The sequence below is a fragment of the Mustela nivalis genome (assembly GCF_964662115.1).
Source record: "Mustela nivalis genome assembly, chromosome: 15".
NCBI lineage: Eukaryota > Metazoa > Chordata > Mammalia > Carnivora > Mustelidae > Mustela > Mustela nivalis.
In genome coordinates this window covers 17,358,898-17,371,549 of record NC_139034.1, presented here as the reverse complement: position 1 = coordinate 17,371,549, position 12,652 = coordinate 17,358,898, and the positions used below count along the sequence as shown (strand labels likewise).

The window sequence follows — 12,652 nt, the reverse complement described above, 5'->3', positions numbered from 1 at the left end:
ATCACACTGAGTCCAGGAATAGTCGCAGATATCAAGTAGACCTCTGAGGAGGGGGTTACCTTTTAATTTTATATACCGCTAAATATGCATTTAAAATAATTTTTTATGTTTTACTTTGTCTTATCATGTATTATTGCATCATACTTCATTTTTCACATGCTGCCATTGTAATAAAAATACACACCCACAATTTGAATTTCCCTGTATAGGTACAACCTTTCAACTAACTGTGGTTTTTGGAACCAGAGATGCTGAGGAACAAAGGAAAGTTTCCCCATTACATTTTAGGGAAATTATGCCACAGGAGCCGAATATAACTTAATTCATAGTTCAACAACAAAGTCTGAAGTCTTTTAAAATGTAAACTTATCACCTAATCCTAGTTCCTGCCATCATTAATCAAAAACAGCAAATTCAAGTTATATGAGTCTCTTCTGCAGAGCTCTAATTACAAAGCTACATCTTAGATTTTGGCTAAGAACATCTGATTTCTACATTCAAAACTACAATTTTTTTCTTTTTAAGATCCAGTATTGCTATGACACGGTTGCATAGAGATTATTAGGCACATTTAACTCTCACAGTTCAGGAACAGTCACTAGACACAAGCGAATTTGACTTATAAAGATAGAATGTCTGTAAAGTGGGAAAATCACCATAGCACACAGATAGTGACAGAGCTCAGGAGCAAAATCTCCCTTCTGGAAAGTGTGGACCAGTGAAAGAGACTTGGGGTCCATTTTCTAACTTACTGGTCCAATGGTACTTGAGACATATGTGAAATAGATCAATCTCAGGTTTGACCTTATTTTTTGAGTTAGTCAAATACTGTCAAAGGACATTTTTACTATCCTTGATACTTCATAGAACTCTGATGCTAGGAAGAGGAGAACAAATACAGAATATATGGGAAGAATAAATGAGAGAAATCTCTGCTGGTACATTCTGGCTAATTAGCAGCATTGTCCTCACTGTACTCACGTGATCATGTCTTCGGGTTCTTTGTTTAGCATCTGAACATTTGTTAGCATCATACACCTTCCTACTTCTTTATCAAGGTGCCTTAAAATGTTGTCCACGGCTTTTCGTACTTGAGAGTAATATAGTGACATGCCTGGAAAACGTGCATTGTAGTTACATCTTTGACTAAATCCATCAAGGAATGAAATCCTAGTTTGTTCATCCTTTATGACATGTTTTTACTGAAGACCATTTATGGGTCAATGACTTCATTAAGCAGATCCTAATTCAATCCCTTTTCCATAGAACTCTTAGCATAGTGTCCTGGACTTGGTGGATATGCACCAAATAATCACTTGAATTTAATAAATAGAAATTCTAATTCTTCAGAGGGAAAAATTTTCTAGAAGAGTTAAAACGAAGAGGGAATAAAAAGGTTGACTTTTGAATTTTTATGTTTTTGAGTAGTACAAGAAAATTCACCACCGTTATTGATTATATAAATAAAAATTAATTCTCATTTGGGGTTTGGATTATAATAACTATTATTCTCTGAAACATATGTGTGGATGTTTTTTACTAAGATAAAAATGACTTCATAGAATAAATTTTAAAATGAAAGAAAGTATATTTTAGTTATAGTATTTTTACTGTTCTCATTAATTAGTGTCAATGTTCTATTATGAAAGACATGTATAGCCTATGTAGTTCACATACATATATGCATTTTATATATTTATGTGTGTAATAAAATGAAAAACAAATTATTCTGTATTTAAAATTTGTATTCCAATGAAATAATTGTTAATGAATATTTCTCATCCATTAAATCTGTCTGAACTCATTTGAACATTTCCTAATTAAAGATAAATATTTTAAAGTGAAGAAGTCTCCTCAAATTTCCCTAGGGTCTTTGACATAAAAATTATTTTAACAAAGGTTGTAGAAGGTTTCTAAATTCAGGGATTCAACAAGGAAGAAATCATCTCTTTGGGTTAAAATAGCTGAACTAAAAAAAAAAATAATCTCATGTAGGCTAAACCCACAATATAACCTGGAGTGTGTGGGATCTGGAATGTTTAAAACACAGATTAAACTAATTTTGCTAAAAAAAAAAAAAAGGAAAGGAACTATAAAAAATGAACAAACTAACAAATGAATATTTATATGGTTGCTTTATAAACAGGATTATCTACCAAAGGATACAGATGGCTTAGAAATTTACTGTAAAATGTAGATAATCAATATTAGGAATTTGAAAAGACCAAAGATAAAAGTCTAACATTTAAATGGCAAAATGTTTACCAGGAAGTTCCAGGAAGTTTAAAGGGCAGTAAAACAAAGCACAGCATGAATCAATCAAAACAATGTTGGAATGTCCTACCAGTTACTTCTATTAAATTTTTTTAACAGTGTATCTCACTGAGGGTAATGATCCTCTGGTCATTATAAGGACTTCACAAGGCCCAGCTCTAACACAACTTTGAGACCCACCTATCATTTTGGCTTCTTCTTCAGTTAGCGTTTTACTCAGATACGTTTTCTTCACTCTCAATGTGTTTCCTGAAGGGAGAACAGCTCCTGTCACTGGCATGGGAGGCTCACCATCTTTCTGCTGCAAGCTATCCGCTATTACTAAGAAGGCCCGTAAACCAATGTTCATTCTCTGTAAGAGATAATGTGTTCACGATAAAAAGAAAAACCCAATTATTATAGTTGCATTAAACAATCAGTCTTTGAGAGAACTTAGCACGGCTTGCTATCTACATTAGTATGAGAAAGTAATTTAAAAGGCAAAAGACTTTAGGTCAAACCTACGAACCTAAAATTATGTTTCTGTCACTGTTTGTTGGCACACCACTAGAAAACCAGCAGAAAGATTTTTGCTCTACTTGGAGGGTATATGTTTGAGATGATCATACTCATGCTGTTTTGGTGCACCTCAAAGGGAAAGACAGCCATCTTCTGGAGCAGCTGCAGCTAAAGTAAACTGAGGTAAACTAGGGACTCATATGTCTCCTGGATGGAGAGAGATGCCACATGTGTTAATTCACAAAGACCAAATAAAAACAACAGGAATTCCAACTGTGAATCACAAAACACAGACGGTCTGCTCTGAATTGCGGGATGACTCTTAATTCAAAAAGACTGGTAAGTTTGAAAATGAATTTTAAAAATTCCATGCTGCTGAACTTGTTACTGATAAAACACATGGGCTTAAAAGAAGAAATGCCATTCTGAACCAGATCATTATCTTCCTCTGGCTCAGGTAAGGGATAATACTGGCTCTGAAAGATGACTCGGTGAGATAGTTGCTACCAGTAACAATGTCTTAAAATGTCAGAAGGTACTAAAACATCTGTATTTCCTTAACAGCCATGTGTAACACATTTATACTCATATTTTCATCAAGTAATATGTGAAAACATATTATAGGAAGTAATAAGTTTCCAAAGTAGGCTCCTATCTAAACCAGAAAATAAAACTTATTACTATCAACAAGATAATCTACTGAGTCCCTAAAAGGTATCCAGAATTGTTCATTAAATTGACCATTTTAAAATAGCCTTGCTAGGAATGTATAATTTTTAAAATAGCCTTGCTAGGAATGTATAATTATTCCCATTTTTCAGGTGAAGTAGGTAGAAAGCCAAACTTCCAAGTCAGGTTTGTCCAAACTGTCTATTCTGTGGTATATAATTATATTCTATAACAAAAAATAATGTTGTATTCATTTTGAAACTGTTCAGGCCCCAAGGAAAGATGATATTTCAGCTAGGACTTGAACATTTGTACTGATGCAATGTGTGCTTTCTGATTTCATAGCCTTTAATAATATTCTCTCCCTCGTTTCTAGAATGAAAGAGCATTAACTTTAAAATAATTAACTGGGCATGAAAGTCCATTCATTTCCTCATTTATTTTAGTAGTTCATGAAATGCGTTCTAGGCTTGTGTATTCTTCTCAAGACATAGCACTGTTTTGGGTGAGGAAGTAGAATGTTCAACTCAGGAAAGGCAATATCAGTAGAAGAGCCATGGATTGATGTAAATGGTCAAGCCTCAATTATTTGCAAGTGGTATAACCAGTTTATGAACCACCCCAGCCAGTTGTCTCAGCTTTCCTTCTCTCAGGATAACACTAAGTGCAGAAGTAATTGGGATAGTTTGGGACACATATTTTTTACTTCATCTCATAAACAATTCCTTTTTGTATTTTATATAGTTCTGCATTGTACTACTCCCTTTTTATTATCTGTCTGGTCTTAAGAAATTATTTAACTTTCCGAAGTCCAAGTTTCAGCTTTCTTTCTGTAAAAGGAGGGTAATAATACCTATTGATCATACAGGGCTATGGTGAAGATTAGTGCTCTTGCTGGTAATTATATATTTGTAGGTTAGAATCTCTATTTTTTATTATTTTTATTTATTATTATTATTATTTTAATTTATTTGAGAGAGAGAGCATGAGAAAGGGGAGGGTCAGAAGGAGAGGCAGACTCCCTGCTGAGCAGGGAGCCCTATGCGGGACTCAGTCCTGGGACTCCAGGATCATGACTTAACCTAAAGGCAGTGGCTTAACCAACTAAACTACCCAGGTGTCTCTAGAATCTCTCAAGTTTATTGAGACATAATTCACACAGAGTAACACACACTTTGTTGTTGCTGTTGTATGGTTCTTTAAATTCTGAGAAACCTATATGGTCAGGTAAAACTGCCGTCAAAGTCAAGATATAAAATTATTTCCAATATCCCAGAAAGTTCCCTTGTGCCTCTTTACAGTCAGTGGACACTCCCCCAACCCAGCATCTGACAATCGTTGTCGAATTTCTGCCTGATAGTTTTGCCTTTTCCAGAACGGAATCAAACAGTACATAGCCTTTGTGTTTTGCTTCTTTCATTTAATGTCAAGCTTTTGAGATGCTGTTGCAAAATCAGTAGTGTGTCCCTGTTCACTGCTGAATAATATTCCACTGTATTAAGGATGTCTGACTTGTTATGAACTTACTAGTTGTTGAATGTTAATTCCTCTCCTATTTTTAGTGGCTGTCACTAAGTTGCTATAAATATTCATACACACCCTTTTGGACTTTTGGAGTTTTAATATCTCCAGGATAAATGCCTTGGGGTATAAAAGTTGGATCCTATGGTAAGTAAGTGTATATTTAACCTTAAAAGAAATTTCCAAACTGTTTTCTAAAATGATTGTGTATTTCTGCATTCTCACCAAAGTAGTATGAAATTCCAAATGCTCTAAATCTTTCTCAGTACATCTCACTGTGGTTTTAACTTGCATTTCCACAATGGTTAACAATGTGGAACATCTTTTCATAAGTTTTTCGGTCATTTGTATTTCTTCTTTGGGGAACAGGCTCTTCATTTCACCCATTTAAAAAACTGGGTTGTTTATTTTTCCACTGTTGAATTGTAAGAGGTCTTCATATTCTGGGTACAAATGCCTTACCAATATGTGTTTTACAAGTATTTTTGCCCAGTCAGTGGCTCTATGCTTTAATAACAGTATTTATTAAAGTGCAGACATTTTTAATTTTGATTACGTTTATCAATTTTTCTCTTTTGTAATTTATGATTTTTGTGTCCTAAGAAATTTTCACCCAACCAAAGTCACAAAGATTTTTATCCTCTGTTTTCTTCTAGAAGATTTACAATGTTGGATTCTACCTTTAGGTTTATGATTCATTTTGACTTAATTTTTGCTCACTGTGCAAATTATGGGCTGAATTTCATTATTTTGCAAGTGGATATCCAATGGTCCAGCACCATTCATTGAAAAGACTACACTTTATTCATTGAAACAACTTCAAAATGTTGTTGAAAACAAATTGACCATCGATGCATGGATCTTTTTCTGGATTCTCTATTCTGTTCCATTGGTCTTTACATTCACTCTTCCGCCAGAATGATGCTACTAGAGCTTTATAGTAAGTTTTGAAACCAGGACATGCTAGTCCTCCAATTTTCTTTTTTTTCTGAATTATGTTGGTTATTCTAGCTCCTGATAGTTTCCACATAACTTTTAGAATGATTTTATTGATTTCTACAAAAAATGCTATAGGGATTTTAAGTGGGATTATTATTGGCTTTAGAGTTTAATACATAGATTAATTTGGGGACAACTGAGCTTTTTGCCATCTTAAATATTTCAGTCTACAAACAGTATTTCTCTCCATTTATTTTGGTTGTCTATGATTTTTCTCAAAGTTTTTTAGTTTGCAGTATATAAACCTTACACATAATTTGTTAAATTTATTGAGTTTTTGTTTTCATTGCTATTGTAAGTTGTTCAATTTCTATTTTTCATTACCATAATATAAAAATACATTGTTTTTATATATTTATCTTTTTTTTTTTTTCAAGTAGGCTCCACACACAACATCACAACCCTGAGATCAAGAGTCGCATGTTGTTTTGACTGAGCCAGCTTGGAAGTCCCTATATTCTTATTTGTAACCTACAAACTTTCTAAAAGGATTTGTTAATTATTGTTTTCGGTAGATTCTTTGATGTTTTCTACATAGGCAATCATGTTGTTGGTGAATAAAGAGTTTTATTTCTTCATTCCCATTCCATATGCCTTTTATTTCTTCTTTTTGCCTCTGGGACTCACTAGGACCCCAGATCCATGTAATTTTAGGTCAAGGCAAGAATGAGAGAAATGGATGACCTAGAAACTTCTCACAGATGAGTAAATTCTTATGATGAGGAGGATGCATATAGGAAACCATCTTAGTCTGAACTAAAATGAGACATGTAACTGGAAACTATTTAACTATGGTGGGACACTACAGACTTCGTAGTAAGAGAATCCTTTACATCTCCCGGCCTTGTTCCACAAGCTATTTCCAAAATATTATTTAAGACACAAATTGCATATATCCCTTGAGAAGCTGTGCCCTAAAACATATTGGATCAAGTGTGTGAGTCTGCTTTATAGACTATTCTCCCCCTTGTGTGTGTTATTGAGGGGGGTCATAAATATGCCTTTAAGCTTCTAATTACCAACTACTGATAAACTCTCCCATAACCCTATAAGCCCAAGAGAAATGGAAGAAGATACTCAAACATCTTTTTGTAGTTTTGAACATTAAAACCCCCAAATTTCCAACTGCTCTGTACAAAGAGGGTATCTAATCACTGACTGAAGTCTATTCATTCAAAACCTGACTTCTGAAATTCCATTATCCATACTATTTAGTCACATAACATGGACAGAAACAAACAGAAGACTTTTTAGAGAAATGTCCTTTGTCCTTTTCCCCAAAGTTGCGAAGTAAAGGTATGGCTCTGTCCATACATGCTCTGTTGCAAGTACATAAAAGGATCATTCATACCTCTGGATTGAGACTGAAAGCTTTTGCTGGTTTTCCCACACAAAGAAAATCAAAAATAATTTCTTTCATTGCAAAATCTAAACGTTCCTGTAGTGAAAAAGAGAAAACAAAACAAAGATGTTAAAATACAAGTTCAATGCAAAATGTCTATTTTTATTCTAAGCACCAAACAGGTGGCTGCTAAAAGAAGCAAGACACTGCTAAATTTCGTGCATCAAGAGAAACCCTGTAGGAAGACCGTGCCCACTGGAAGCCTGGGTGAAGCTGCCTCTGTTTTCATGGGGTGTGCAAGGATGTTTTCATTATATAATATGTGGAATTAGCCTCTAAAGCAGGGAATGGCTAATGACAAAACAAAAACAAAAACAAATCCCCCCAAAATGAGAACTCCAAACACCATGGAGGCTTATCCACAGTCTCAATACTTCCTCCTTGTGTAGCAAATGCTGATAACTTCTTGAAACTCAGTTTAAAATGTATTTTTAGAAATACCACTGCAAAATGACCATTTTCTCCTATCCTCTAACATTTCAAATCCCTTGGCTCATATTTTAATGGATAATTCTGCAAGTGAAGTGCATGATCAACAAATAAGATATGCAATGGTACTTAAGTAGGGAAGCATAAGACGGATGCTAATAGCTAGAGACAGTGGCCACTATGATAGGACAGGTTCAATTTACATGACATAGTCCAGAATAATCAAAGTACATTCTCAGCCACATGATAACTATATGCAGAAAAACCCCATTAATTCATCTGCCTGCAAAGCAAGGAATGTCTTTTCCCTAAGTGCACATATTACAGAGACATCTCATTATACCAAACACACAGAGAGATATCTAATATTAAGTCATCTGTGAAGTAACAACTGAACCTTACATCTTTAAATCAGTATCAATTGTACCTAACAGTAATTTCATGCCTATAATTTCTCCTTATCCACATGGCATTCTGAAGTACAGTGGGCAAGAATTTCGCCTACATTCTACAAATAAAGAAACAGAAGAAAGAGGTTCTCTGACTTGTGAAGGGTACGGAGCTGGCTTGTGGCAGAGGATGAATGGGAATAATGATCTTTTCCCCTGTTCTGTAAATGGTAAGGAAGTCAAAGTTGGAACATAACAATTCACCCACAAAGTGTTTTAAAAAGTAAAAATCTTGGGTCTATAAAATAAACTAAATACTAAAAACCATGTTTATTATTATTGGACCCAATTTTAAAGGAAATTAATACCTGCAAAGTTCTTAGAAAAGTTCTTGGCAAAGAGTAAGTGCTTAAGAAATGCTAAGATTCCTATTTCACTCTTCTTTCTCACAGGGTGAAAGAACATTTTTATTTATTCTTCAAATTTCACAAAATCATCTTTTGATTTCCTCCAAACATCACACGCCTTGCTTCCTCCTGACTTGCAGAATCCAGAGCTGAGAATCATGACAAAACTGGGACTAGGAGTCAAGAGACCCTTTTACTAATAGGCTCTGTGACTTTAGATGTCTCACCCAAACTCTGTCTCTCAGTTCTGTCATTTGTCAAATGCTGAAAACATTTGACGTACACGTCACTATTTGTTTGGAAGAAGAAAAAAAAAAAGCCATGTGTGAAAACACTCACAAAACCATTCTGAAAACTCTTTACACATAAGGTACTACTTTAAACTCTTCATCTGGTAGTACTTCCTAGGAAAGAAACTGGCTGCTTGAAGGCAATTAGATCACTCCCACTGCCAGAAGCTTCTCCATTACCTGGGCAATGAACTGGATGATTTTCACAAAGATGTTCAGAGGCATATCCCTTGGCACCACACCACGGGACCCTTTGGGGAAAAGTGTTGTGATGATGGTTATAAGACGGCTGAAAGATAGGAAGAAAAAAAGAGAAGACAAGCAAGATTGGCTGAGCTCCAGTTCTGTAAGGGAAAATGGCAGATGTTTCATCTTATCTAAGTATCAGAGAGAATTCGGAAAAAGAAAACAAACCACTTCATCCCTTTCCATTAGCATAATTACTCTATGAAAAGTTTTCTGCAAAACTAAGGGCAGTTGGAAAATAAAAGCCATTTGCTTTGCTAACATGGTGAATGCAGTCTTGGACATGGAGCCTCTTGATCCCGGTAGAGGCTGAAATTTCTGTAACGGCTGCTGAGCAATGACTAAGAAAAGGTTGAAAATGTCTTTACCACTTATATCTTTTAGAAACTGTCAACTTTGAATGGTTACTAGTTTGGTTAGTATAGGTAGCAATAAAAATAAATCACCTCATTGGCTGAAAAATGGTTACCATTAACTCAGGGATGTAGTTAATTAACCAAAACCAGCTCCTTACCTCTGAGTGGCTGTGTTGCTTTCACATTTAATTCGAATCATGTAAACCCAAAGTAATCTGTACAGAGATTCCAGCGCAACTCGAGCCATCTTGGGGTCTTTATTCTATGACAGAAACCAAGATGTAAGATAGCATTAGATTTAAGATTTAATTAAGCTTAAGTGGAAAAAAAGATTAAATGGTAATATATGGAGAATACTGTTTCTGAATTCCTAGACATGCAGGGCCCCTATGAGGCACCTGAATCATTTGGGATTTGTGGGGTATGTGACTTCAGGTGCCCATTGGGTAAATAATCTATGAGGAGGGATCTAAATGGTCATGAGGGCAGGACAGAGTAGTTCAGGGGGAAATCATGTCACTCTCTCCTTTGCCATATGAATGCTTGAAATTGTCTTCTTCCTCCAGCCCTAGGGAACCTGTATTCTCTAGCATTAAGAGAAAATCAATGTTCTCTTTCTATAGTTGATTATGCTCTTTTTGCTTTGATTCCCAAAATTTCCCAGGTCCTCATCTAATTACTCATAAACATTTATGGAGATGAATGTATACTAAGCAGTGTGTTAGGACATGGGATATAGAGATAAAAGATAATCCCCTTCCTTAAGTTGTTCACCTCTGGTGGATGAGAGATAGATAATAAGCAATCAACTCTTAAGGCAGTAGAAAAAACTGGTAGGGAGAGGAGCTAGAGAATGGAAAGAAGGGTAAGCGATGGAAAACTTAAGGAGGGTCAGGAAATATTTCCAGGGACAGATGAAAACTCAGATGAACTTTAATTCATTCATTTACTCATGTGTTCATTCAACCAAACATCTGAGTGGCTACAGTGGGCCAGGTCCTGTGTTTGGCACAGTGTGAAACTGTGAACAGTGTAGAAAGATGATGGGAATAGGGAACACTTGGAAACTAAGGGAGCTGGAGAAGATGGGTCATGTTTGAGAACCTGGGAACAATTCATACATCAGAGCATGGGGCCAGGTGAAAGAGTAGAGGTTGATGAGGTCTGTGAGGAAGGCAGGGGTCACATGTGGGACCCCACTTGCCATGATTACTAAAAAGACCAGGGTTCTTATGAGGTGACGGGACACCACTAAGATCAAGGAGACCACGGAAGAAGATCCTGCATACAGTGTGGGGAAAGGAGCAGAGGCAGGGAGACCAGCTATGGCAGAGATGCTGGCTTCCAGGCAATAACACGCCAGAGAGGAAAGAATTGATCCTTTCCCCACTGCCCATCTTACCCTAATTATATTCCTCTTGATTTAAAAATCACCGGTTGGGTGGTTTATCTGATGCCTGTGGGATCCAGGCAACATTTCTTGGCAGGGCATAACTGACCGATCAATATGTGGTTTCTGCCTCCTTTTCCTCTAGTCTCCTACAAGCTCCCTAAACTCTAGCTAGACCATGTTCATTCCATTTCCATGTCAGGAGTGGGTATCTTTTTTTTTTTTTTTAGGATTTTATTTATTTGATGAGAAAGAGAGAGCATGCACAAGCAGTGGGGAGCGGAAGGCAGAGGGAGAAGGAGAAAGAGGCTCCCTATTGAGCAGGGAGCCCAATGTGGGGTTCCATCCCAGGACCCTGGGATCATGACCTGGGACGAAGGCAGATGCTTAATGAACTAAGCCACCCAGGCACCCCTGGGTGAACTCTACCCCTTCACAGTCTACTTGAATGTCCCTCCTTTGTGCAGACTCTCTGGTTCCTCCCCAGTCCTCAAACCCATCCCACTAAAGCTAATTATTCTGTCCTGAGTGTCTTCTGACCTTCATACAACCTCTAGCATACCACCTTATTTAGATGTCCGAAAGGAAGGGGAATTGTTTACCTTGACATCTATTACAATTTCCAGCATTCTTCAGGGGGTCGATAAATGTGTGCTGAACAGTATTTAAATGTCACTCTTAACTTTCTTACAGGTTTTTTGCTTTTATGTGACTTTTCCACCCTTACTCATTTTTTTATCTTGTCATAATTGCTTTAGCTCTTTTATTCTTAATGTAGATAATTTAGATACTGATTTTTATAGAATTCATAAGTGTTTAAAGTTCATTTTTAGACTATTTATGTAAATAAATTCTATGGAAAAAGCAATTAAGAATGTTTTTTTAGCTTTAGGAGAAATAGAATAAAATTTTGGTGTGATCATTATAAAATTCTAGATTTCTACATGCTTTCAGGTCTGTTCTTAGAGTTTGTTTTATTAGTCTGTCTATTCACAGGCCAATTAATATCAATTAAGTTTTGAGGCTTTAAAATGTGTTTTATTACCATATTGTGCACCAGAAACCAGTATTATACTGTTATATTAAGTAACTGGAATTTAAATAAGAACTTAAAAAAAAATAAAACAAATGTGTTTTATTATCTGGTATGGACTATCTTCCATCCTCCACTAGTTTCTTTTTTTTCTTTTTCTTTTTAAAGGGTTTTATCAGATATTTTTCCATGTTTATTCTTTCAAATAAACTTTATAACTACTTTTCCAGCTGTAGGAAGAAAAAGACCACAACTTTCTAAAGCATATATTGATATATAAAGAATTACAATTTGCCTGTTTGATTTGCATGCTTGGTTATATAAATGAACTTTAAGTAAACTACTAAACTGATAAAGTTACATTTAAAATATTCTGTCATTAAAAAACTTGGGGAATTCTAATTATCCTTACTCCAATCCCTCCAACTTAGCAAATGTCTCTGATGTGCTTACATGGTGGTTAAATGCAGACTCTAGGCACACACAGCCTGGGTTTGAATCCATCCTTGCTCTGCAATTTATTAGTGGTGTGGTCAGCCTCAGGGAAGCTCCTCATAGGAACATTGAGAATTAAATGAGCTAATGCATATAGGATATTTAGCACTGTTCTTGTCCATAGTAACTATTATTACATACAAAGCACCAGGATCTAGCAGCAAACATGCTCTGATTTGGGGGAGCTTCCATTCCAGTAGAGATGTTTCTTCCTTTGTTAATTTCTCTATATTAGTATATGTATTTTATATTTT

At 35.7% G+C, this 12,652-nt stretch overlaps 1 protein-coding gene across 12 annotated transcripts in view; it reads right to left on the bottom strand.

Annotated features, from left to right (window-relative positions):
• The window catches only part of FRY (FRY microtubule binding protein), a 446,915-nt gene that overhangs the window by 131,809 nt on the left and 302,454 nt on the right, over positions 1–12,652 (bottom strand). For all 12 annotated transcript variants that reach the window (XM_082700313.1, XM_082700315.1, XM_082700306.1 and 9 more), the window contains 5 exons: positions 9,639–9,742; positions 9,059–9,167; positions 7,313–7,399; positions 2,455–2,626; positions 982–1,114 (listed from right to left, as the gene is read on the bottom strand). In XM_082700313.1, the coding sequence (XP_082556439.1) occupies positions 982–1,114; positions 2,455–2,626; positions 7,313–7,399; positions 9,059–9,167; positions 9,639–9,742 (605 nt within the window). The remainder of the gene's footprint in view (positions 1–981; positions 1,115–2,454; positions 2,627–7,312; positions 7,400–9,058; positions 9,168–9,638; positions 9,743–12,652) is intronic.